The 26,518-nt window shown below is 60.9% G+C and overlaps 1 protein-coding gene across 1 annotated transcript; it reads left to right on the top strand.

The window, feature by feature from the left end:
- Positions 1 to 503: 503 nt before the first annotated feature.
- LOC122212464 (sodium/potassium-transporting ATPase subunit alpha-2) lies at positions 504 to 24,769 on the top strand. Its single transcript, XM_042926449.1, has 23 exons — positions 504 to 632; positions 4,879 to 4,983; positions 5,157 to 5,216; positions 6,929 to 7,132; positions 7,595 to 7,708; positions 7,967 to 8,101; positions 8,999 to 9,116; positions 10,661 to 10,929; positions 11,703 to 11,901; positions 12,028 to 12,137; positions 12,276 to 12,410; positions 13,015 to 13,204; positions 13,335 to 13,510; positions 16,869 to 17,005; positions 17,519 to 17,669; positions 17,943 to 18,111; positions 18,344 to 18,498; positions 18,742 to 18,865; positions 19,054 to 19,199; positions 19,394 to 19,524; positions 21,650 to 21,751; positions 21,860 to 21,951; positions 22,883 to 24,769. Exons 1-23 carry the CDS (start codon positions 621 to 623, stop codon positions 22,909 to 22,911), a joined length of 3,063 nt encoding a protein of 1,020 aa, XP_042782383.1. The 5' UTR covers positions 504 to 620; the 3' UTR covers positions 22,912 to 24,769.
- Positions 24,770 to 26,518: the final 1,749 nt, after the last annotated feature.

The raw sequence follows: 26,518 nt of genomic DNA, 5'->3' as shown, positions 1-26,518 counted from the left end.
ACTTTTTCCGATGTCCGTGCCCCTGCAACCTCTCCAGTAGAGGGAACAGTCTCTCTGTTTCTTTCTCTGGGAGGTTGGGTGCAGACTCCAGAGCCCCGGGTTCTGGTTCTGTTTTATGCACTCGAATTGTCTGTGTCTTTGGGCCTCAGTTTCCCCCTCAGGAAAACAAGAGAAAGGGTGGAACCACGTGGTCTCTGGCATCCTGGGATGCTGCAGGGACTGTTCCCCACCCCCCTCCCCGGCCTGTCCCCAAGGGGCACACTTCCAGCCCCAGCCTTGCCTCTCGCCTCTCTCAGTGGAGGCTGCCACAGGCCAGGGGGGGATGGGGGGAGCCGACGGGGGCACACAGCAGGACAGATGGACCGTCCCTGGTCCACCCGCCTGTTGCTTAAGGGGCGGGAGGGGAGGAGTCCTCAGGGATCCTGTTTCAACAAACGTTTCTTTCCCGAGGAGGGGAAGGAGGGGGAGAGGGGGAGAGGGACCTATTTAAAGCTACCCTGTGGCTGACTGCCTGCTCTGTCTGTTTGCCGGGGTCTCTGGCCGTCCCAGACCAGAGGTGTGAGCTTGGAATCCTCTTGGTGACCTCTCCTGTCTAGTCCCCCCAGCCACTCTGCCCCAAGATGGGCCGTGGGGTAAGTATTCCCAAAGAGAGGGGTCACTCTGTAGGGAGAAGGAGGGCTCTGTGGAGGGTAAGGGAGGCTAGAGGGAAAGAAGGATGGGGTGAGGAGGGGTGTGAGGGGAGGAGCAGAGAGAAGCCCAGCTCTGGGGCAGCGTGAACTCGGACTGACAGTCTCTCAGGCTGCCAATGTGTCCACGGGTCCACGGGTCCACGGGTCCACGGCATTCGGGTGCCCAAGTGAACTCCTCTTCACTGCGCCCCCCAGATTAGCCCCGCAGCCCTCCACCCTACCCCCATCTCTATCTCTGAGCCTCCCCACCTTCTAGCCAGACCCTCCTGGCCTCCCGGCCCAACCGAACTTGGCACCGTTAATGCTGCCTGCCTCTGCTACCCCCCGAAAATATCCATGCCTCTGGGAGTCCCGGGCTGAGAGGATGGGGGTCCAGTCTGAGGTTGGAGAGGCCAGGAGGGCTGGCTCCCGAGTCACCAAGCGGCCCCGACACCAGCTCCAGGGTCCCTGAATTGCCAGCAGCTGGGAGGGCCGTGGGGCAGAACAGCGATGCGGGCCCCAGCCCCGGCCCGGCACCCCTCCCGCTGCCCTGGGCTTTGAGCACTTTCCCAGAGCCGCCTGTACCCCCTCAGCCCACCCCTGCCCATGACATTCTGCAGCCCTGGGAATGCCAAGGGGGGAAGATTAACAACCGTGGAGTGGGGTGGGGGGGGGCAGGGACGGGGCCCTGAATTCTTGGAAATGCAATTTCCATATGGAGAGAAGTCACCCAATCCCTTTACACACTGTGCCTGGCTGCTTTCCTTTTGTGGAATCCTGGCTGGAGAGAAGGGGTCTGGGGAGAAACAGAGGAGGGTGGTGAGGAAAGGGGGTGCCTGTGGGGAGAAGTGGGGGAGCTTCTGGGCCCAGGGAGGGGTCAGGGAAGGACATGTTATTGCACTGAGCTTAGCAGCTGGGAAAACTCCGGGCTTGGACGCCAGGGTTCCCGAGCTGGGGTAGGAGCTATAAATAGAACCAGCATGTGCGCGCGCGTGTGTGTGTGTGTGCGGGTGTGTGTACGTGTGCCTGTGGCACACGTGTTCTCCACAGGCCAGAGCGGATGCAGATACTCATGGGCGAGCACCTGGGTTTCCATCTCAACAGGCCAACTTGCAAACAGGCCCGCAAGCATGTGTGAGCGTCGATGTCACGTTGTGTGGATGAGGGAGGGTCTGCGAGGAGCTGCCTGTGAGCTGTGGGGGTCACCGAGCAGGAAGTCACGCCCAGGGGAAGCTACCCGATCTGAGGACCCTCAGCTGCACTGGGGAGAGGGGAAGCTACCCGCCATGCTCCCTCATCCCCCCACCCCACGTGGAGAGAACCAGGGGAGGTGGCCCTCTCCCCAGCTCTACCTTAGAACACGAGGCCCTGCTTGGGAAGCAATTTGACCTTGACTTCTTCAGCTGCCGAGGGTCTGTGCCTCTCCCCCCAGCATCCCTGGAGCCCCCCGCCCCCCGCCCTCCACCCCAGCAATTGTGCACAAGTTGGGGAGCAGATCTGGTTCTGCTCGGAGGGAGAGATTGGGCGAAATCGGGAGTCTTAGGGCTGGAGCTCAGAGTTCAACCTGCCAGGAGACCCCGTGGGAAGGGAAAGCCCCCCCTTACCGCACCCCTGCTACGATTCCTTGTGCCTCCCGTCTCTTCCCCCCCCCCCCCCCCACCGTAGCGCCACTACAGAGCGAGGCCTAACCCTCGCCCTGCGCCCTGTGGCCGTGAAGGGCAGCGTGGGAGCTGGGGGAAGGGACGGAGGGAGGGAGCCCAGCCCGCTCCCGCTGCCACCACGAGGCTGCAGTGGGGGGAGCGTGGCTGATTTCCAGCTGCCCCCACTCTGTCCCAGCCTCTGGCTCTCTCAGAAAGAACTCTCTGTTCTCCTTCAGCATTCAAGACCCAGAGAGGGGGACTTGTCATTGGGGGGGGGGGGGCAGCGGAGAGGGGGGGTCCTCGCTTCCTCTCTTTCTTTCTTGCCTGGGCAGCCCGCTGGCCCCAAATCTCTGCAGGCTCCTGGCTGCAGGGCTGGAGATCCTTGCCAGGACGGGTGGGGGAAGGGGCAGAGTGTCCCAAGCTCTGTGCCTGCCGTGGGTGGGAACCGAGGGGAAGGGGGTGCTGCGTGGAAGAGCCCAGCCCGACCACCGTGCGACACGCCCTCAGGTGCATGGGCACTTTAACCTCACAGATGCCATTTCACGTCTGAATGTACAGAAATTCTCTGGGCTCTGCTCTTCTGCCCCAGCCCCACCCCCACCGCCACTCTGCCCAGGCCCTGTTCCTACCCCTGAAGCTCTGGAGGGTCACCTTGAAGATGGTCTGGCCTCATCTCTTGTCTCTGCTCCCTTTGCTGCCTTTCGTCCATTCCCCAGTTCTGTTCCGCCAAGCGGACCTGGTGAACCCAAAGGACCTCAGTCCATTCAGTTAAATGAGCCCTCTTTGGTCTTCCGGGCCGGGAGACGGAGAACCTTCCGCGAGCCCTTCCCCTCTCCTGTGGGCTGCTTCAGTCTCCCCAAGACGATCAGCCTTCAGGAAGCCCAAAGTGTGCTTGACTCACGGAAACAAACGAATGCAAGGTGGACAAGGGCGTCCACCTCGCCCTGAGCTCGCTGCCCTGCTCCTGATTTCACCGGGCCCTCTGCTACGCCTCCAGGTGTTGGATTCATGAACGCCTGTGATGAGGGCAGCTGTCACATTCCCCAGATGGCTCCTGACTCTTTGATGGGGGGGGGGGGGGCGGGGAATGCATGATCCCAGCAGTGAAACTGCTCTGTGTGAGGCCGTAATAGATACAAGCCTTTACACATTTGTCCAGGACCCGTGGAGCGGACACCGCAGGGGAGCCCTGATGTACACGGTGGACCCCGGGTGATAATGACGTGCCAGCGCAGGTTCACGATTGCGACAAATGCGCCACTCTGGCGGGGGGGGGGGGGGGATGTTGACAGTGAGGACAATAGCACGTGTGGGGGCGGGGGGGATGGGAGAACTCTGTGTACATTCTGCTCAATTTCGCTGTGAGTCTAAAACTGCCTTTTAAAAGAAAAGGCTGCCTTTTAAAAATGCACACTATCCTGCAAAACAGGACAAGTATGCTGGCTCCAGATGCCATCCAGGGGTCCAGTCTTTACGAAAAAATGAATTACACCGTAGCGTAGACAAGCTCACTCCTGAAAGCCTCGCACGGTCTCGGGGGCCAGTGGAGAAGGAGGCAGGGGACAGAAGTCAAGCCTCCCTCTAGGACAAGGACACGTGGCCCTGAGGGATGTGGGGGCAGGGGAGGGGAGGGAGTGGGAAGGCAGTGTCATGGCCCCCCAGCCCCTCCCCCATCATCCCAGCCAGCCCCCCCCACCCCGCCCCCGAAGGAGAATCGCCCAGCTCTTCCCCAGAAGCCCCTGTGAGACCCCGGAAGCCTGGCGGTGGTGAGAACACCACAGACCATGCAGAGGAAGGGGGACACAGGCTCACGAGGCTCCAGTTAAAAATGTTCGTGTGATTTCACGAGGGTGGGGTGGGGGGGGGACCCCAAGAATGCAGGGACCCGAGGGTTACACACGTTTAGTTTTAGATGTAATCTCAGAGACGATTTCCTGTATTTTGGACAACGGGGCCCAGTTCCTTCATACCCGGTTGTGCCTTGGGGCCTCACGTTGCGCGCACTCTTGCTCAGCAGCGGGCAGGCCGCCGCCCAGCCGGATGGAAAGGGTCCCCGGCACACCTCGTGTCCCCGTTCCCCGGGCTCACGCTGACCCTCCAACCGTTGGCTCCTCTCAGCGGGCGCATCAGCCCTGCTCGTACCATTTCCAGCCCCACCCCCTGACCCTATGCTCCCCATCTCCTGCAGACCCTTCCCTGCCCCGACCCCAGCCCTGGCCACTGCCTTCCAGAATCCTAAATAGCTTTAGATGGTAGCTTTTTAAAGTTTCTGTTTTGTTTAGTATCCGGCTGCGGGGTTCGCTCAACAAACAGAACCTTAGCCAAAGCCCAATAGTAAGCAGCTGAGAGCGAGGTCCTGAGTTCTGAGCCCCTCGGCCTGAAATCCCCACATAGAGCCCGCGAGCCCGCCCCTGGTTTGCAAACGGAGCGCCCGGGGTCCCCTCCGCCCTCCACCCTTTCCTCCCCCGGGATCATCACTGCCTTTGGGCCCCCTGCCCCCAGCCCGGTGGGAATAGAGGCTCTCGCCTCTGGCCTCCTTGACTCTCTGGGTTCTCCCCCCGCCCCCCCAGGCCGGCCGTGAGTACTCGCCCGCGGCCACCACGGCGGAGAATGGAGGCGGCAAGAAGAAGCAGAAAGAGAAGGAGCTGGATGAGTTGAAGAAGGAGGTGGCCATGGTGAGGGCCGCGGCCCCCCGAGGGCTGTGGAAAAGGGGTCCCAGCGCACCTGCAGAAGGCTTTGCCGCCCCTCCCGTGCCCCCCGCTTCAGCCCCGAGCCCCTCGGCGCTCACAGGCGTTCTAGACACGATGCTCAGCCTCCTGCCCCCGAGTAACTCGACTTCCCTCCTCAGGACGACCACAAGCTGTCCTTGGATGAGCTGGGCCGCAAATACCAAGTGGACCTCTCCAAGGTGAGCGGCGGGGCTGGGAGTGAGGGCGCCAGGCAGCCCGTGGGTAGGAGGGGCCTCAGAGCTGGAATCCTGTCCTCTGCACCCACGAGGAAACTGAGGCCCGGAGTCCAGTGACCACTGGGGCCCGAGCCAGAGCTAGAACCCGGATTCCCTGCCCTTCTCCTGGGAACCCAGAAGCCAGGCCCCCGGGGGCACCCTCCAGGCGGGGCTCGTCGTCCGCCCCAGGCAGCTCCGATGACACGTGTCTCAGGGGAAGTGACCTCCGTGAAATGCTAACCCCTCACTGCCCTCACGGTAACCTGTGCGCCCCACGGTGCACGCGACGCCTAACGTCCACTTCTCTGATCCTCACAAGACCTAGGGGTTGGGTGCTGTAGACCTGTGTGTGACGGCAAGGGCTCTCGTGGAGGGGGACGAGCTTCCCACCGTCACAGAAAATAGCAAGCGGCGCAGTCAGATTACCAAGCCCACCATTTTGAAAAACAAAGCGTCAGTGAAAACTGTAGTGGGTGCGTACCTCCTCCCGGAGGCCCTCCCTGACTTCCCTTTTGAAAATTCTTCGCCTTTGCCTTTCTTCTTCTTTTTTGTTTATTTTTGAGAGAAAGAGACAGAGAGAGAGAGAGAGAGACAGACAGACAGACAGAGAGAACACGATCGGGGGAGGGGCAGGGAGAGAGAGAGAGGGAGACAGAGACAGAGAGAACACGATCGGGGGAGGGGCAGGGAGAGAGAGAGAGGGAGAGAGAGACAGAGAGAACACGATCGGGGGAGGGGCAGGGAGAGAGAGAGAGAGAGGGAGAGAGAGAATTCCAAGCAGGCTCCACCTGTCAGCACCAAGCCCCACATGGGGCTCGAACCCGCGGACCGTGAGATCGTGACCAGAGCCGAAGTCAGACGCTCAATCAACCAAGCCACCCAGACGCCCCTCTTTATTTTTCTTAAGGGTCTGGCAGTGACGACTATTTATCGTGTATCGCTTCACCAGGTCATAAGCTCCACGGGGCAGGGACTTCACGGGTCACGTCCAGCTCTGGATCCCCAGAGCTGGCGACACAGCCCGGCACGTAGTAGGCATTCAGCTCACACTTAGGAGAGCGATGAGTGCACAGATAGAAAGACAACCACGTGGCCCCTGTCCCCAAGCCGCTCAAAGTCTGGCGGCAGGAAAGAAGGTGATGCAGAATTCCCACGCCCCGTGTGGAGCGCGGTTCTAGAACCGTGTGTGGGCGACACCGGGTGCAGAGAGAGACGTCTGAACCAGCCTGGCGCTCGCGGAGCAGGGCCGGGCGAGCCTCTGGGGGAAGCGACAGATGGCTCAGAGCCGTGTGACGCAGAGGGTCAGCACACCGGCCGTTTCTCCTGGCTGAAAAGGGGAATCTGAAGAAGACAGGTGGTGGGAAGAGCCCGTTCAGAGGCCTCTCCGGGCAGCCTTACCCAGGCTCCCTCCGGAGGAGGTACCACGGCCCTCACCAGCAAGTATCTCAACCCGAGGACGCCCAGAGTGGGGGCCACAGTCTGAATCTTCCTCGGGCTTCGAGGCCTCCAGCGCTCACTGCAAATGCCACCTCCCCGGTGTGACCTCTCCTGATGGTCCCCCACCCCTTCCGACCGGGTGGGATTTTTCTCTCCACCCGGACGTTGTTCCCCTGCCCGGGAGCAGGTGCAGGGAAGCGGTGAGGAGGTGCTCACACGCCTGTCCGTGCCTCCCTCAGGGCCTCACCAACCAGCGGGCCCAGGACATTCTGGCTCGGGATGGGCCCAACGCCCTCACCCCGCCCCCGACCACCCCTGAGTGGGTCAAGTTCTGTCGCCAGCTCTTTGGGGGCTTCTCCATCCTGCTGTGGATCGGGGCCATTCTCTGCTTCCTGGCCTACGGCATCCAGGCCGCCATGGAGGATGAACCATCCAATGACAACGTGAGCCTGCACGCCCGACCCCTGGGCCCACCACCCGTGGCTCTGTCCTTCAGGCCCGAAGCCCAGTAGAAGCGGGGGCAGGGAACAAGGCCCTCACATCACAGCCCCGCGGGCCCCTCTGCCCTTCAGGCTGAAAGGGGGTGAGGCTTCTTTGTATATCTGTAAGCACACACACGCACACACATCCGTGAATGAGACAGCCCCTCCCTGTCCTTCCCACCTCCGTGGGCTTGTCTGCATCCCTGGGCGTCAGGTGGAGAGGCCTGGTCCTGGGAACTCCCTACGACCCTCCCGCCCCTTCCGTTTCTTAGGAAGGAGCCTGGAGGGGGAGGTTGGGGAGAAGGTCTTCTGCCATTCCCACACCCGGTCACGGACAAAGGCGGCCCCGAATGCCCACCTGAGGGGCAGCTGGCCTTCCCGGGCTGGGAGAAGAGCAAGTCCCTCAAACCTCTCTCCTTCCAGCTCTACCTGGGTGTGGTGCTGGCAGCCGTGGTCATCGTCACCGGCTGCTTCTCCTACTACCAGGAGGCCAAGAGCTCCAAGATCATGGATTCCTTCAAGAACATGGTGCCTCAGGTAGACAGCCGGACGGGGCTCCAAGGGGGGCCACGGGCTTTCTGGAAGCGTCCAGCTCCTCCCCCTCAGCAACTTGCGCTCTGAGACGGCGCTGTGGGCGGAAACACCCTCCCGCTCTCCACGCCAGGACCTAGTTTCGCTGCTAAGGGCGCAGGTGCCTTCTCCTCGAGGGGTGGAGGAGAGGGGGGAGGCCAGCACGCAGAGGAAGGTGCTGGCGGGCCGGGCGCGTCGTGAGATGCCTGGGTCCCCCCTCCGCAGCAAGCCCTGGTGGTGCGGGAAGGAGAGAAGGTGCAGATCAACGCCGAGGAGGTGGTGGTGGGAGACCTGGTGGAGGTGAAGGGCGGAGACCGCGTGCCCGCGGACCTCCGGATCATCTCTTCTCACGGCTGCAAGGTGAGGAAGCCGCCAGGTGGCGGCCCGGAGGCGCAGGCCCTACAGAGCTGGGGTGGGGGCGCCCAGTTAGAAGCTGCAGGTTTGGGAGACCCAGGCCCAGTGTCCACCTGCCCCCCGCGCCACCCGGCCGAACCCTGCCTCCCGCGGAGCGTTTGTGGATCGTCTCCTCGTGGCTGTGTGTCAGGCGTTTCTTGGACATCCACTTTATGCAATCATGTCGCGGGCATTATTATGTGTCAGATGCTTTATTTACATCCACTTATGCTACTGTTTTTTTTTAAGTTTTATTTATTTATTTTGAGAGAGAGAGCATGAGCAGGGGAGGGGCAGACAGTGAGAGAGAGAGAGAGAGAGAGAGAGAATCCCAAGCAGCCTCTGCCCAGTCAGCACAGGGCCCGATGCGGGTCTCGAACTCACGAACGGTGAGATCGTGACCTGAGCTGAAATCGGGAGTCGGACGCTCAACCGGCAGAACCCCCCCCAGGTGCCCCTCCCCCACAGCTGCCCCTTTAACTCTGCCAGGCGAGTGTTCTCGTGGCGTGTGGCCGCAAGGGCGACCGTGCACGACCCTAGGCGGTTCCACTTTCTTAGCCTGTGATGTTCGAGGAGGTGCCCCCTACAGTTGTGTAACACAGAGACTCTGGTTACACGCCCCATTTTACAGATGGGTAAATGGAGGAGGTTTTGTTGGTTAGGTAACCAGCCCAAGGTCACGTAAGAAGCGAGAGCCAGGATCCCGAACTGGGGCACGGACAGTAGCTGAGTAAACACGTGATGAGGGCCAGGGTAATGTGCCCATCGTGTCGCGGAGGTTGAGCGTGGTTGGAGTCCGGAGACAGCTGTGTGTGCACACGTGTGTCAGCCCGTCTCGTGCGCACACGCCTGCTTCCTCCGCAGGTGGATAACTCATCTCTAACAGGCGAGTCGGAGCCCCAGACCCGCTCCCCCGAGTTCACCCACGAGAACCCCCTGGAGACTCGTAATATCTGTTTCTTCTCTACCAACTGTGTGGAAGGTGAGAAGCCGGCCCCGTGGGAGCGCCCCCGCCCAGCACCCACGGAAGGGTCCGAATCCCGAACCCCCAGGCAGGGCTGGGGGCTGCGGCCTTACCTAATTCTCGAAAGTCCTGCCTAAGGCAGAGGGAGGAGACCGAGGGGTCAGGGAGCCCTGAAGAGCAGAAGCAGTCCGTTCCAGACCGGTCCCTTCCACACACACCGTTCCACACAGGACACGCACAGACACAAACGCACACGATTCACAGCACGCACCATGCCCCAAACCAGCCTCGACTCCGAGAAGTCTTCGGTTGGACTGACTGGTTCCATTTCTCCTGATTCGGGGACTAGTTGCTTCCCTGTCTCACCCTTGCTCTGACCAGCACGCAGGCTGGGGAGGATCGAGCCAGGTGAACACCAGGCACCCCCCTCAGTTTGCCCCGTGCGCCCCATCTCTGTTCCGGGTTCTGGACATGAACCAGGGCCAACGGGAGCTTCCCGAGGTGCCACCACGTAAAGGCAGGAGCCCAAGCCTACCGGAAACCCCTCCCTCTGTGGCCGTGCCCCCTCGGAGAGAGCCCAACGGCAAGAGCTGGTGGGGACAGAGGCCTGGCCAGACCTGGGGCCTGGGACAGGCCGGAGGTGGCCGTGTGCCCCCCCCCTCCACTCCCTTCCTTCCCGACTCACTTCTCCCCAGGGTATTATGTCTCTCTGAGCCGCTCCCCTCCTTTAGCAAATTGGAACTATAATGCAAATCGCCACACGTTAAATATCTTACATTTTTAATGTCCTGAGATTCTGAAACGTGCTCCACATTTGCCGCAATTGGTAAAAATGCCTAGTAAAATACTCGCGTTGCTTACTCTGAAATGGGCTGTGGAGAAAGGACGAGGAATGAAGGGAGCTGACGTTTGTTGAAGGCCTGCTACGTGCCAGGCCCCCGTCAGGTGCAGCACAGCACCGTCCCTTTTCGTTATGAAGGCAACCCATCCCTGGGCGGGAAGTCAAACGGGAGTGCAAACCCACGCTTGGCCGGCTCCTACCTGCGTGCTCTTTCCTCATAGCGCTCGCCCTCCCTCTCGCTCTCCCTCTCTCTCTCTTCCTCTGGAGAGGCAGACCCAAGGGTCTACCCGTGTCTGCCTAAGGGTCGGTGACCGCCTGGCTCCTTCTGTGTGGTCCCAGGCCCAACGTTGAGAGAGAAAATCTTAAGGCCACACGGAAAACCCGTAACAGGTGCTTTCCTCCGTGCCCGTCGTATACTTCCGGATCATAACAAGCCGGAGACTGATTTTACCGAAATACCGACGCTGTTTTTATTTCATTCATTTCATTCTTCCTCCATTTGAATTCTGGGTTTACCCGCAAGGTCTCCCCTCGGGGCCCAAGGACAAGAGGAAATGAGTTGCGGTTGGCGGGGGCTGGGACGCGTAGTCTGCGAAGGGGGAAGACGGCCACCCACGGGGGGTACGGCCTCCTGGGGGCGGCCCGCGGGACCGGAGTCTGAGGCTCGTTTCCTCTGCAGCGGCCTTCCTTTTCCAGTTCCGGGCTCCCCTCTATGTTGCAGGCACGGCCAGGGGCATCGTGATTGCCACAGGCGACCGGACAGTGATGGGCCGCATAGCCACGCTGGCCTCAGGCCTGGAGGTCGGACGGACACCCATCGCCATGGAGATCGAACACTTCATCCAGCTGATCACGGGGGTGGCCGTGTTCCTGGGGGTCTCCTTCTTCGTGCTCTCCCTCATCCTGGGCTACAGCTGGCTGGAGGCGGTCATCTTCCTCATCGGCATCATCGTGGCCAATGTGCCTGAGGGTCTGCTGGCCACTGTCACCGTGAGTGGGTCAGGCTGAGCGCCACCCGGGGAGGGTCTCGCCACCCTTTTCCTCAAGGGGCTTACCGTTTCTCAGCGATGTTTTCGCTTCCAGCCCCCAAAGTCACTTATCAGATTCCCGTTTAATGGATGGCTCAGAGTTGGAGCCTGAAAAATCTCGGGAAGGACTGCGCCTCGGCTCGCCGTCTCTCTCCCGGGGGCGCGAGGCAGCCACCCTGCTCACCCCCGACGTGCTAGCCGCTGCGGGCTGCGGCTCACCCCGGCCAACCGTGCCATAAAGCCTCCCCCAAAGGTCACCGGTGACTAACTGGCAAGCCCGGTGCCCTTTCCTCAGCTCCCTTCCTTGACTCTGCCGCGGAAACGGGTACCGCTGTCCACACCCTGGAATTCTCCCCTCCACTGAGCACCGCGACGCGTCACTATTCCGGTTCTCCTCTGCCCCCTGCGTGGTCTCCTCCTGCTCCCCCGACCCTGATTCTCAGGCCTCGAGCTCTGCTCTCCACCCCCACCCCAGGCGCCACACCCCATTCTGTGCCAGCGGCTGTCACACCCCTTCGCCCAGCTCTGCGCTGGCCCGCTCTGGACTCCGGCCGCGCAGCCTCGCTTCCCCGAACGCACCCCTTGGTCTCAGCCCGGCACGTCCGAAATCGAATCCATCCGCCACCGGCGTGTAGATCCCACCTGGTGTTGGCGGAGCGGGACCCCTGGTCCGGGGCGAGGTCACCACACGCCGGGCTCCAGGCTCAGCCCCGCTTCCTCCCCTCCCTCTCCCAGGTGTGTCTGACCCTGACCGCCAAGCGCATGGCGCGCAAGAACTGCCTGGTGAAGAACCTGGAGGCGGTGGAGACGCTGGGCTCCACCTCCACCATCTGCTCGGACAAGACGGGGACCCTCACCCAGAACCGCATGACCGTCGCCCACATGTGGTTCGACAACCAGATCCATGAGGCCGACACCACCGAAGATCAGTCCGGTGATTGGGCGCTCCGAGGGGGCGAGGGGCCGGAGGACGTCCAGGGCGCCCGCGTGGCCGCGAGGCGGGGAGGGGGCAGACGAGGGACCTGAGCCGCGCGCCCGCTTCTCCCTCCCTGCCTCCCAGGGGCCACTTTTGACAAGCGATCCCCCACGTGGACGGCCCTGTCTCGGATTGCCGGTCTCTGCAACCGCGCTGTCTTCAAGGCCGGGCAGGAGAACATCTCCGTGTCGAAGGTGGGGCGCCTCCGCACCTGCCCACCTTGCTGACGCCCAGCTCCCCCTCTCACACCCTCCGACAGCCTTGGGGTGTGGGGGGGGGGCTTGGGTGCCCTCCTCCCTCGGCCCAGGTGACCCCGAATTCTCCTCCGGCAGCGGGACACAGCCGGCGACGCCTCTGAGTCAGCTCTGCTCAAGTGCATCGAGCTGTCCTGCGGCTCCGTGAGGAAGATGAGGGATAGAAACCCCAAGGTGGCGGAGATCCCCTTCAATTCCACCAACAAGTACCAGGTCCGGTCGGGCACCAGCACGGGGGCGGGGAGGGGGCCGAAATGAGGGGGGCGCGCAAGACCTAGGAAGGGTGGGAGCCTCGGCCGCGTCCTTCACCCCGGCCTCGTGCCCCAGGAAAGCCGCGGTGACCCATGTCTGGTTGCAATGACCCCCTCTGACTTCCAAACTTCCATTCCTCACTACAGCCCGTCGCCCTCCCAGCTCCGGCCCCAGCCTCCCAACCCGCCCAGCGGCACCCCTGAAATTGCCTTGGGGTACCCCTCAGGCCGCAGGCACCTGTTCAATGCCAAGAACTCCCCGCCTAAGCACACTGAGGCCAGCCTGGCGGCAGGTGCCGCCCCCCACGCCAGCGCAGTGCCTGTCTTAGCTGGTCTGGGCAAACATTTGTTAGGTGAATGAATGTCCTAGGGGAAGAGGACGCTCAGTTTACAGGGCTGGGACGGTGAGGCCCCAACTCGCCTTCACACGCAGAGGCCCTCCCTCTGTTGACGACGGTTGATGGATCAGGGGTTATCTTATTAGGGGAGGTGTCCTTAGCGGCCTCTGCCGTCCCAGGACCAGGGACGCGTATGGCCCCCTCTGTAACCACCTGTCCTCCCTCCAGCTGTCTATCCACGAGCGGGAAGACAGCCCCCAGAGCCACGTGCTGGTGATGAAGGGAGCCCCGGAGCGCATCCTGGACCGGTGTTCCACCATCTTGGTGCAGGGCAAGGAGATCCCTTTGGACAAGGAAATGCAAGACGCCTTTCAGAACGCCTACATGGAGCTGGGCGGGCTGGGGGAGCGCGTGCTGGGTGAGAGGCCAAAGCCGGGAGCGGGGCCCAGAAGGGTGTCCGGGCCTCACTGGTTTCCCCGGGGCGGGGGCTCTGGGGACAGCCAGGCGGGCCCCTGGTCGCACTCACTCTTCCCTCCTGCCCGCCTCAGGGTTTTGTCAGCTGAATCTGCCGTCTGGGAAGTTCCCTCGCGGGTTCAAATTTGACACAGACGAGCTGAACTTTCCCACGGAGAAGCTCTGCTTCGTGGGGCTCATGTCCATGATCGACCCTCCCCGGGCTGCCGTGCCGGACGCCGTGGGCAAGTGTCGCAGTGCGGGCATCAAGGTACGCCCTCCCTTCCTCCCCCCCCCCCCCCCCCGTCCTCCAACGCCGAAGGTCAAGGGCCTGCAGGGGCTGCTGCCTCGCGGACACCCAGGCCACGGGTGGCCGCCTTCCCACGGACCCAGAGGGGAAGCTGTCCATCTGCCTGGAGCTCTCGCTCTGGTCCCTCTTGGTCAAGGTAACCATGCACATCGCCTCCCTCTCTCATTCTACTCTGATTTTGAGCCCATCTGGCACTCGTGCTTCGGACACCTGGCTGTCCAACTTCCCGACTAATGTCCACGCTCTCTAGCATTTGGGGTGGGATTAGCAGGCTCTTGTGGGCACCCACTCCCTCCCCACGCCCCCAGCGACTGGCTCTCGTCCTCATCCCCCAAACACACCCCTCCTGGACCCTCGTGTCCGACTGCAAGTGCTCCCCAGGGGCCACTCCTTCCTCTGTGCCTCGTTCGTTCTTCATTCTGCAAATATTTATCGTTTACCCCCTGCGGACCAGGCACTGTTCAAGGTGCCCGAGTTCAACAAACAGACGGAAACCCTTTCCGCTTTCCTGTCTCCGAGACACCCTCCTCGCCAGCCCCTTAACCCGTCTCATCGCCAGTCATGGTGCCGCGGCTGGCTCTTCCTTTTCCGGCGTCTCGGCTAATTCCCAATCAGTTCAAGCCGTCGGTCCACTGAGGGCCAGGCGCTCCGCCAGGCGCAGGCGTTCTAAGACGAAGGAGATGTGGTGCCTGGCCTCCGGCGCTCACGGGCTCCCTGGGGAAATAAATGCCCCTACGGTTAGTCACAGAACACTCTGAGAGCTGGGGTCGTGAGCACCTACCACGGGCCAGGTACTCGCATAACGCAAACCGCCGGTCATGTGAATCAGGCACTATTCTCAGCGCTTAACCCGTATGATCTCATTTAATCTCCGCAAGAACCTGATGCGTAAGCACCGGTTTTTTTCCTTTCGAACAGAAGAGGGGAGCTGAGGCACGAAGGAACGTGCTCATAAGTGGTAGAGCCGGGGTTTGACCCAAGGCAGCCCTCCCTTTCCTAACTACCACACTGAAGCGCGCGCGTGTGTGTATGTGTGTCCGTAAAGGGTTTCTCAACCCCGTAACCGCTCTGTCTCTGAGGGAGGCGTCGTTATCCCCGTTTAAAAATAAAACAAGCTGAGACTCAGAGGGGGTAAGTCGCTTTCCCGAAATAAATCTGCCAGTAAGGGCCGGATCAGGTATGTGAAGCATGGTACACGGTCTGGAAAGCCATGCTCCTGCTGGTGAGGCTGCCTCTGGCCACGATCGGTGCCGTCACGGAGGCCGGGGGACGGATCCCCCAGGGAACTCCGAGCAGGGAGCAGTTAATTCTGCTTCAGAGAACTGGACAATGTTTTTACAGAGCGCACGATATTTGATCTGGGCCTCGAAGGCTGGAGTGTCTTGTGAGGCAGGGAGAGGAAGGCTGTCAAGGTCAGAGGCAGTGCGTGCCCTGATGGCGTCAGCCTGCACGTGGGGTGCAGGTGTGGGGGGAGGCGAGTGGCACAGGAGACTGGGAGGTTGGGCCGAGGCCATTTGGAAGGACTTTGCCTAAATGCCCGACTTGGGCTTCATCCTGCAGTCCCCAGAGAGCACAGGCGTCCCGGCTGATCCAGCTCTCAGGAGGCTACCCGTGCAGAGGGTCTGGATCTGGAGGAGGACGGGAGGCAAGGAGGCAGGGAGAGAGGCCACTGCCATAGTTCAGGCAAGGGGTGAGGCCCTGAACCAGGGCGGTGGCAACGGGCTGGAGGCGAGGAGTCACATGAGAGAAATGCTTTGAGAACATAGTGACCGAGCTGGACATGGTCAGTGAGGAAGATGCAGGGACAAAGGGACAGAATGCACAGACAGGACCGTATCGAGACGGGGACAGAGGGCAGGCTTGGCGTGCTGGTGGGAGTGCATGATGAGCTCCCTTTTGGCCTTCAGTTGGAAGCGTCCATGAGACGCCCGGGAAGAGACATCCCCGGGGAAGCTGGCCTCAGGTTAGAGCCCAGGACAGAGGGTCGGGCCCGGAGAGCAAGGCTCACCAGCACACAGGTGCAGCTGAAGGCCGGCTAGTCCGTTGCATCGTTCTGGCCGGGAAGAGAACCGGGGTCAGGGAAGGGGACAAGGATGGAACCGGGGCCACCAGTCTTGAGGCAAGGAGAGAGAGAGAGAGAGAGGAGCGAGTGAAGGAAGGGAGAGGGGGGCGTCCCAGCTCACGTGTGCTGAGTGCCCACCTGGCGCCATTTACCCTTCACGACAACTTTGGAGGGTGGGGCTCGTCCCCTCCTTGGGCCGAGACGCGGTGAAAAGACGGGTCCGAGGAGTGACACTGGGGAGGGCCGGTGTCCAAGCTCAGGCGGTGTCCATCCGCCTCCACAGCCGCCTCTTCCGCTGCACTTGGCGGCCACCCTGAGGAGGCGGGAAAGAGCCGGAAGAAGCGGGGAGGGCAACCGGGAATAATGGGGTCCATGCAGACAAGCAGGTCTCAAGGAGGGGGTGGTGGCCAGTGCCGAATGCTCAGAGGAGTCACGCGGCATAAGGACCGCAAGGATGCTGTTGCCTTCAACTGGGAGGCCCACGTGGCCTTCAGGGGGCAGGTGCAGGGGCTAGCGGGGGTGCAAGAGAAGGCAGGGGGCCTTGAAGGGGCTTCCTCCCCGGGGTCTGTGACATTTGCCCTCAGACCCGCACGTGCAAATGCTTGTTCATCCGGCTCTGATCCGCTCACGCTCGTGACCGAGAGCCTCGTCACCGGCCTCTCGGATGCCAGCCACCCTCCCGAGCAGTGCCGTCCATTCTGCAAGAATCCCCTTCCTCCCCGTGGAGAAGGGGTGTCAGAGGCAGATGTACAGGCAGACGAGGGCCGGGAAGGGGGGCTGTGCCCCCTGCATCCCTCCTCTGCCCTGCTGGATGGCCTGCAGCCACGGAGTGGGCACTAAGAAAACCGTCTCCTACTCCCGGCTCCCAGGGGCCTTGAGTCACAGCCCCTTGTAAGCCTTTGTCCCTCACCGGTAGATGAGGGGGTCCTTCCAACCAGGACGGCCTCGTATCCCGTGAAATCCTAACTCCTAAACGGTCTCTGAGGCTCCTCTTCCAAGAGACCCTCGTTAATTTGTTACTCTTCGTGGAGGCTTTCCTCCACCCTGGTGAAGTATCTTTGATCCCTTAAGTACAACTTGTCACCCACCCAACACGTGCACACACACACACACACACACACACACAGTTGCACCATTTGGGCTGGGATCTGTGAATCCCACCGTCTGGTGGTCCGGCCTTTTCTGACTTTGGGAAAGGAATGGGTTGGGAGGGGGTCCGAACACTGCTGTTCTTTTCTCTTTTCTCCGTCCTACCAGGTGATCATGGTGACTGGGGACCACCCGATCACAGCCAAGGCCATTGCCAAAGGTGTGGGCATTATATCAGAGGGCAATGAGACTGTGGAGGACATCGCAGCCCGGCTCAACATTCCTGTCAGCCAGGTCAACCCCAGGTGAGGCGTTCCCAGGAGCCCGTCCCCCATCAACCCAACCTGTCCCACAGAGCGCTCGAGTGTCCCCGGGGGCATTTGGATAGCTCCTCTGGGACTTTGCAGGCCTTGCCTGGGACACCTCAGTGACGGCTGCTCGGTCCTGAATGTGTCCAGGCTGTGCCACTGACTATGTAACCCCGGAGGTGTCACTCTACCGTCCTGAGCCTCCGTTCCCTCAACTACAAATTTAGGGTGCTGTCTACACTGCAGGGTGGCCATGGGGGCGAGAGGCATGTAAGAGAACTAGCACGTTGCCTAGCAACGACTGCTCGGTGAGGATGCCGCCTCTCTTCCTCAAAGGGAGAGATGGGACAAGGAGGCCACCCATGGAGACAGGGGGAGGAGGCCCACGGCCCTGGGAGCCCGACTCGGCGGGGGCCCTGCGGCCCAGCGATGGGGGTGCGGGTGGAGGCAGGAGGCTGGCAGGGGCGTGGGGACGCAGGGGGCTCAGCCACCTCCGTCCCCGCCGTCCAGAGAAGCCAAGGCGTGCGTCGTGCACGGCTCGGACCTGAAGGACATGACGTCGGAGCAGCTGGACGAGATCCTCAGGAACCACACGGAGATCGTGTTCGCGCGGACGTCCCCGCAACAGAAACTCATCATCGTGGAGGGCTGTCAGAGGCAGGTGAGGACGACGGGGGCGCCTCGGGGGGCCCCGCCCAGCCCAGCCCCAAACCTCCCCGGGCCGGGAGGAGACTCCCGAGAGCACCCTGTCTTGAGCCCTGAGACGGCCGCCAGTTGAGGCCCCCCGAGAGTTTTAACGTCTCAGGAGGAGCCGGAGAGGGAAGGGCCGGGCGCGAGGACCTTTAGAAACAAGCGATGACGGGAGCAGAGTGAGCTTTGGGACGGGTCCCGACGTGTCACAGTGGTGAGTTCAGCCCCTCTGTGCTTCGCCCAGGGGGCCATCGTGGCGGTGACGGGGGACGGCGTGAACGACTCCCCCGCGCTGAAGAAGGCTGACATCGGCATCGCCATGGGCATCTCGGGCTCCGACGTGTCGAAGCAGGCCGCCGACATGATCCTGCTGGACGACAACTTCGCCTCCATCGTCACGGGCGTGGAGGAGGGTGAGGGGCCACGCGGGCTGGGGTGGCGTCGGGGACGCTAAGCCGGCGCTGGCTTCCCAGGCCTCTGGACCCCAACGCAGAGCCGACGCGGGACCCCAGGCACCCGCGCGCCGCCTCGGCTCCCCTCAAACGCGCATTCCCCCTCTCTGGGGAACACGGGCCACCGTGCTTCGAGCGCCTGGGCGGGGAGGGGGCCCTCCCGTCTCCCTGACGCCCTCACCACCTCCCACAGGCCGCCTCATCTTTGACAACCTGAAGAAATCCATCGCGTACACCCTGACCAGCAACATCCCCGAGATCACCCCCTTCCTGCTCTTCATCATCGCCAACATCCCCCTGCCTCTGGGCACCGTGACCATCCTCTGCATCGACCTGGGCACAGACATGGTGAGGCCGGGGGTCGGAGCGGGGTACGGGCGAGGCGATCGCGGGCACAGGGGGGTGGAGGAGGGCAGCCAGGGCACGTGGCCAGGCTGCGACGGTCGAGGGAACAGAAGTCCGAGACCTGGACCGTAACAGCGTCTTAATAACGTTTGCTGAACTGCATCAGAGGTTCTTCCTCACTGACGGTCCTGTGCACCTGTCGCCTCCCTTCCGCTGCCCTCTCCCCCCCGCGCGCCCCTCACACAGGTCCCGGCCATCTCCCTGGCCTACGAGGCGGCTGAGAGTGACATCATGAAGCGGCAGCCCAGGAACCCTCAGACGGACAAGCTGGTTAATGAGAGGCTCATCAGCATGGCCTATGGACAGATCGGTGCGGAGGGGCCCTGGGGCCCCGGGGGGACCCCGAGACAAGTCTCTGCCCAGCTGTCGGGGGAGGAGCCCCCCGCGAAATCCCAGGCCGGGGACCAGCCCCCCCACCCAGGGGTCGGGGACATCCATCTCTGGCCTCACTCTGCTTCCTCCTCTGACCCAGGGCCTGTCTTTGCCCACTCCCCGCAGGGATGATCCAGGCACTGGGTGGCTTCTTCACCTACTTCGTCATCCTGGCAGAGAACGGTTTCCTGCCATCACGGCTGCTGGGAATCCGCCTGGACTGGGACGACCGGTCCATGAACGACCTAGAGGACAGCTACGGACAGGAGTGGGTGAGTGGGGCCGCGAGCGGGGACACGCGGGCCGGGGAGGGCGGGCTCAGTGCCGGCAGGAGTGGTCCTCGTGGCCCACGGGGGCTGGGGGCGAAGGGCGCCTGGTGCCCGGGGCTGAGCGAGTGCCACAGCACGCTGCCCTGGGCACCTGCCCTCGCCTCTCACGCCACCCCACCTGCCCGCCCCCCTCCCAGACCTACGAGCAGCGGAAGGTGGTGGAGTTCACGTGCCACACGGCCTTCTTTGCCAGCATCGTGGTCGTGCAGTGGGCCGACCTCATCATCTGCAAGACCCGCCGTAACTCGGTCTTCCAGCAGGGCATGAAGTGAGCGCCCCCGGGCCCCCCACACCCCACCCCTCCCCCGGCAGAGTCTGCTCTCTTCCTCCCTCCTCCCGTGTGCCTCCTCCCTCTTTCCCTCCTTCGTCTCACACTCTAGTGACACCCAGCCCTAAACACGGGTGCCCTGTGCTCCCCCCCCCCACGCCCAGGAAGCCCCAGTTTATGGCACCCGCCCTGTGGAATTGCGTTATCCTCATGGGGGGCTGGGAGCTGCTCGGAGTCAGGTTCGCTGCCTTCTTAGAGTGTGAGTTATCACGTGCCCGTCATCGTGCTGTGACTCAAACACATTGTCTAACCTCACAATAGCTCAATGAGATAGGTGCTATTTCCAATTTATGGACCAGAGAACCCAAAAAGTTTCCGTGACGTGCCTGAGGTCACCCAGGCGGTAAACGTTCACCCGGGTCCGCTTCGAATGCCCAAGCTCTTGGCTACTGCCCTGGGTGGCTCGCCTGTCCCTCTGGCACCTGCTCGGTACTCAGTAATTACTCTGTGACTGTGGCATGGACGGTGGTTCGTTCTGGAGGCATCACCGCCATTCTCTTCTGCAAAGAGTGGACGCGATTCCCCAAGTGAGTTTTGAGCTAATTTCTTAGCGGGGGGGGGGGGGGGGGGGGGGGGGGGGGGGGGGGAGAGCGAGATGCCAAAACCTTGGTGAAGTTAATAGGCTTGAGATCCCGGGGAGAAGAAGGTGGAAGGTCCATTGGCTAAGTCAAGGTCACACGGCGGAAGGAGAGTCCACCAGCTGGATGGTGCGGTAAGGGGAGACCGGGAGCAGAAAATCGAAGACATGGGGTCCCGCTGTGGGGATCACATGCTGTGCTGCACACAGGTGACACAGGAAGGTGGGAACACACCGCCCAGCTGCCTCCAGCCCTCCGAGAGACAAATGGAAAAGAGAAGGGGGACTGATGATACCAACGGCCACTGGCCAGCGGCTGCCCCACCTGGGGTCCGGGGTCCTGGGGTCCTCAGTGATGCTGGCTGCAAGATTCCAAAGCCTTACGGAGATCACCCCCCTACGAGAGGGCTGTTAGGCTTCCTGAAGTTTCACTTTTAGGCAGAATCATGGGTGTGAAGGGCCATCCGTGATCCCACGCTCACAAGAGGCTCTGTTTGGAAAGCGTGTGTATTTCCAATGTTAAATGGGGAAATGGTATTCATTACTTATTAACAAATGTAGCCTGAGAGACAACAATCCATTAGAACGTGGTCAAGAAAGAATGGGAAGGATCCTTTAGTGAGTGGAAAGCTTGGGAAGTACGAGCCCCGGCCAAAAAGACATGTGGTGCGTGAGGTTTTAACAGGCTGACCAGTAATGCAACCGCACCCTGCGAACGTTCCAGAGCTATCCCGTCCCCAGCAAGCCTACGATATACGGGTCGTATCTCCATGTCTCAGGGAAGGAACATGAGGCTCAGAGAGGTTCCAGAACCTCGCTTACAGCCGAAAGCTAGTAAGTGGGAGAGCTGAGACTAGACTCTGCTGTCTGACTCCAGAAACTGTTCTCAGAACCTCGCTCTATCCTGCTTTTCGGTTCCAAGACCGTGGGCACATTTCTAGCATTTCCTTTCCAGTGAGTGGACGCCTTCCTCTCTGCTAAGTGCTTTACAAACGTTCTCCTCTTTATGGGATCTCGACGAGCAGCAACTACCGGGGCCGGGGAGGCCCTGAGAGTGTGAAAGACGTACACAAACCCTGAGGCAAAGGGCTTCCAAAGGCCCTTGCTAGGCAGACGCACTGACGCAGACCGCAGGCCGGGACCCGTGACAAGACCATACACTGCGGGAGGGCAGAAGGAAGCTTGTGTTGACCACAGCATCTCCAGCATAGAGCGCATCAACCCACACACTGGAAACGTTCATTTAATGGATGAATATGTGTGTTCTGGGCAACAGTCGGAGGTGAAATCCGAAGGCAGAAAACGTAAAGAGCATCTCCTTTGGTTTTGTGCAGCCTGAGAAGGGGGTGTTTGAAGACAGAGGGTGTAGGGCGACGTCTGTGATGGGTCCCGGGCATGCCTCTGCCCCTTCCACCACCAAGGGTCTCCCTGGATCTCCCCCCACGTCACCCCGCCTTCCAACACCGCCTCCTTTCTTTGTCTTTCCAGGAACAAGATTCTGATTTTTGGGCTCCTGGAGGAGACAGCGCTGGCGGCCTTCCTGTCCTACTGCCCGGGCATGGGTGTGGCCCTCCGCATGTACCCACTCAAGTGAGTGTGTCGTCAGAAGGGCCCCACAAGGTTCTGGTCCCCAAACCCCACTTTCTGCGACCGCCCTGGGATGCCCCTGACACTCTCCCGTTTCTTTTTTTCCTGCAGGGTCACTTGGTGGTTCTGTGCCTTCCCCTACAGCCTCCTCATATTCATCTACGATGAGGTCCGAAAGCTCATCCTGCGGCGGTATCCCGGCGGTAAGCCCCCCGACCCTCACCCCTGCGCCCCGCCGCTGCACCCCACTGCTGGCCACCCTGCCCCGGGCTCCACGCCCAAAGCATTCCTACTGCGGATCCTTGCTCCTTTTCCTCATGTCCCCCAGATCCTGGGGCCCCTGGTCCTAGGAGCCCTGAGCCTGCTGAACCCCATTACTGCCAGGCTTGGGCCCACCTGACACACAGGTGGCCCTCAGGCTACTCCTTCCACCGCGACCAGAGAACAAAGAGTTGGGAGGACCCCTCCAGGTCACCTCGTCCCGCTTCCACACTTTACCGAAATGGAGAGGTGCCGAGGTGAATTTATTTGTCTGGGGTCATAAAGCAAGGACCTGGCTCTAGAACCCGGCCTCCTGATTCCTGGGCATCGACCAAGGTTTTTGTTTTGTTTTGTTTTTCCCAACAAGCATTTTTGACCACTTACTGGAAATTGAAAATGGATGGCCCACAAGCCAAATATGACCCACGGATATCGTTTGGTCTGGTCTGCCCTTTGCTGGGTGGGTGTGTTTTTTAATTGGTCCAATGACTGAAATTTGGAGGCTTTCACGTAAAATCCAAATTTCCGACTTCTGAAAAACCATGAGCGGCCAGCCCCACGGCCACATCTCTGCACGGCCACAATGGGCGCTTGCCCTTTCGAAACTCATTTGTTACCCCCATGGCCCCTGAATCTTCACCCCCAACCCACTCTGTGCCCACCCTGAACTGTGCTAAATACAAGCCTCCCTAACCCCAGGGCCCCAGCTCCCTGATTTCTTCCCCTCCCTTTCCACCCTCCTCAAGACTTCCCTGGGCCCCTGCACCAGGCCTGTGCTGCACGTGGCCGTAAGCCCCCGAGCCCGTGGAGACAGATCTCTGCCCCCCACCCCCGTGAACTCACACCGCGCCCCCCCCCCCATCTCTCCCACAGGCTGGGTGGAGAAGGAGACGTACTACTGAGCCGTCTGAAGAAGGACCAGGGTCAAGGGCGCCTGGAGGGGGCTGGGGGTGGTGGTGCAAAAGGACTGGGAGGTGTCGGGGGAGGGTCCGGGAGGGAGAATGAGGCCACTCAGCAGGCTAAGTTGGGGGGAATGGGTAACTAAGCTCGGGGTGATTGCCTTGCAGACCTAACTACAAACAACCGGGTTAGACCCCACACGTCAGGGTCCTTCCCAGATCCCTATCCACGCGCTCTGCTCTGTGGTCCACTTTTTCCGAGGAATTAACGGCTACCCCAGCCCTCCCTGTTCTGTCCCTGCACACCCACCTGCCATTACAACAGTTCAACACCCAAAGGCAGGGACCCGTCTGAACCAGGAGGAGGGGACCGTCTCAGATCACCAATGTCCCTTCATCTCCCCGGCCTTACCCCACTGTCCCTTCCACCCGTCCTTTGCTTCCTGCCAGACGCTGCCCCCTGCCCCCGCTGGGGATGAGACGCAGTTCCTCCTGGTGAGTGCCAGGTGTGGGGCCGGAAAGGGAAGCTGGCTGCCGAAGCCACCCATCCCCCCAGGCAAGGCTGGTTAGGAACCTCTAGGGGAGAGCTGGGCAGGGGGTTGGGAGGCGGGCGGACGGACAGATACGGTAAAGGGAGCCGGGGAAGAGAGTGCCAAGGACAGGACAGCTGATGTGTGGCATCTCCAGCCCTGCGTCCTGCCCTTTTAAAGCTTCCTGCCAGCTCACATGTCGCCAGGGTGGCAGCAAAGGCAGGCCAGCTCGATCCGGAAGCTCCCTGGGATCCCACACCCGTGCACCAGGCAGTCCCCACCGACCCCCGGCTTGTGTCGTCTGGGCCCTGGGGCCCGGGTGTCCCAGATGCTCCAGCTCTCTCTGTCCCATGCACCTGGTGACGCCCTCCCTCCATGCTGTTCCCAGAGGGACAGCCGCCGGTTCATTCCCTGCCCCAGCCACCCCCTTCCCCTTTGTGCCCATCCTGATGAACCGGCTTCATTCCAGGAATTCCCTGGCCATCAGCGGGAACCAGGGTGGAGAACTTCCAGAACCTTCCTGTCTTCCGGGGACATGCAGAATGAGCTTAGGTCGTGAGCACGGGCAGAAGCTCTGGACCACGAGAGAGCAAATGTTAGGAGGGCTGTTCCTCCCGGGCAAACTGCTTTCCCGCTAGTGATCATTTCGCCCACTTTCCAAGATGGGGAGTTAGTTTCAGGTTCCTACGGGAGGTCCTTTTCCTTCCCTTACCACCCCCCCCCCCAACTCCAAGACTAACAGTCTTGCTCTGCATGCGCGTCTGCCGCTTCTCTAAGCCTGGCCTAGAAGGCACTGGGAAGTTCCTGTAGACAGACACCCAGATGAACCGAGCAAGAGACACCTAAGGGGAACGGAAGGCCTGAGGCAGAAAGGAAGGCGGCCCAGAGACAGCCTCCCCGGGGGCGCTCGCCCCGCTACACTGGAATGTCACTTGTTCAGAAGCACCTTAGAACAAGTGAGTCACGGCTTGGGGCTCGGAAACCTGACTGGAAGCCAGATGAATTTGGGCCTGATTCACCCGAGATGTGTTGACTGTGCACAAAGCTTATCTTTGCACAATCAACAAAAAGGGCACTTGTCTAGCAAAGTAAGGGCATAAACCACATCGCTGGGGGTGGCCTGTTTAGTCTACCTAAAACAATACTTTTGAAGCACTTTAGGAATATCTATGTAGAAGCAGCGCGTGCCTGGGCTAATTATCATCAGTTCTCATGTGTTTGTTAAAGAAACATTTGCAAGACCTTTACTTGGTGACCTTTTTGTAAGACATTAGTTTGACATACTCCATGTGTACTTGAAAATAATAAAGTTGCATTTCTTTACGGAAGAGGAATCCCTTCCACGGCTCAGGTTTCTAGACTGAGTACTTGCCTTCCCCCCACGCTGTGGCATTGAAAGGTGTGCGGGACGTGGCCTGTAGAGGAAGCCGGAAGCCGTAAAGAGCGGGAAGGAGATGGGGAGAGGAAGGAAACGGTCTGGGGGCAGGCGATGTCAGCGGAGAGGGCCAGAGGGGAAGAAGCCAGGCTGCGAAATGACCTGGAAGAAAAGCCAGTAGAGGCCTCCGTCCTCGTGGCCGAACATACCCCGAGGGCCACAAAAGTTTGTCCAGAACAGGGAAGGACCTATGAGTCTATGGGGGCCCAGATCCTCAAGGCCACTTCTGCTTTCTCTGTTCCAGACCAAAATCAGGCCGCCGTCAGTCTGAGGGGTGGGGGAAGGGGATGGTCAAAACCAGTGAACAGTCGATACTGTAGGCAGAGCCCTGGTCCGGGTGCTGTTTAGGGGACGGAGGGAAAAGTGGCTGCAGTCCTCGAAACTGGCCTAAGTAGCCGGCTCTGGAAGCCTTCGTGGGCGGGGTGTGACGGGCAGTGGGGAGGGACGTCTGTGTGCTGCAGGTGCAGCGGCCGTTGGGTGCTGGGCATTCCTCCCCGGGGTCCCCGGGAATGGGACAGGAGAAGACACCAGCACTGACAGCCCATGCCAGGATCCGGGAACGGGAGTCGGAAGTCCGTGCCTGCCACCTTCAGCTCCGCGGGCGTGGTGACAGTGACGGTGACCTTAGCGGGAGTATTACCCCGCAGCTCACTCCGTGCCCTGACCGTGTCAGACCTTTGTTTGCACGGTCTCGTGTAACCCTCCCTCCGGGCCTTCCCTCTTGATAGTCCCGCTGCCGGGAACACGCTTCCCGTCATTCACATGCCTGGCTTCCTCGCCTCGTTCAGACGGCTCCCCAAACATTCCCTCCTCGGAAAGGCCCGCACGGAGCACCCCAATAAAATTACGCTCCCGGGACCCCTTTCCCCATTCTCTTTGCTTTATTCATACATGCTTGCTACCTCAAGTTTAGGGAGACGATATATAGAAATGTATGCCCACAATTCAAACACACGTAAGATTTGGTTTGCTCGACCGACTCCGGCATGCACTCGGGGATATTTTCTCTTCTGTCCACCACCTTTTTCTTTAGCACCTAAAACCATGCCTGAAACATATTGGGCAATGAAAACAGATTGGCCGGGTGACTGAAAGAACCCTCAGGATCCAGGGAGATGCACGCTGCTGCGATCTTTAATTTACAGAGGAGAAAATTAGAAGGGTTGGAAAGGTCAGATTACGTCTTCAGAGTCTCCAGGATGGTGCGTATCCGAATCAGGATCTGACTCTCCGCCAGCGTGGCCCCCAGGGCCGGCCCTCTGAGCCGCCACACCACACTCTCTCTAGCCCAGAGGGCGCCTGGCCAGCCCGGTGGTTTAGGGAACCGTGGAGGCTTCGGAGGGAGTCAGGGATTCGCGCGACACGAACGTTGGTGCGGTAGGGGCTGGGCAGACACGGGTGACTAGAGAGAGCCAGGCAAAGGGAGAGGACTCGGTCTTAAAGATGCTGGAGGGGGTTAAGAAGAAAGATACCGAGACTGAACAATCCACTAGAGGATTTAGTCCAAGGTGAGAGAATCTTAGCCCTGGAGGTAGTTGGGGCTGGAGGTTAAAGCCAACCTCCGATCCAGGCAGAAATGCTTTCCGCGGCATTTCCTTTTTATCCACAGAATAGGAAATGTGATGACTCACCCAGCAGAGACAGA

Source organism: Panthera leo, chromosome F3 (assembly GCF_018350215.1).
Source record: "Panthera leo isolate Ple1 chromosome F3, P.leo_Ple1_pat1.1, whole genome shotgun sequence".
NCBI classification, from domain to species: domain Eukaryota; kingdom Metazoa; phylum Chordata; class Mammalia; order Carnivora; family Felidae; genus Panthera; species Panthera leo.
The sequence above is the reverse complement of the archived record's forward strand: the minus strand, read 5'-3'. Positions and strand labels throughout refer to the sequence as shown.

Excerpts from the sequence above, each read along its gene's own strand:
- LOC122212464 (XM_042926449.1), top strand. Across the intron at positions 12,138-12,275 it reads AGAACATCTCCGTGTCGAAG|CGGGACACAGCCGGCGACGC; the intron begins GTGGGGCGCCTC and ends CTCCTCCGGCAG. Across the intron at positions 21,952-22,882 it reads CCTGCGGCGGTATCCCGGCG|GCTGGGTGGAGAAGGAGACG; the intron begins GTAAGCCCCCCG and ends TCTCTCCCACAG.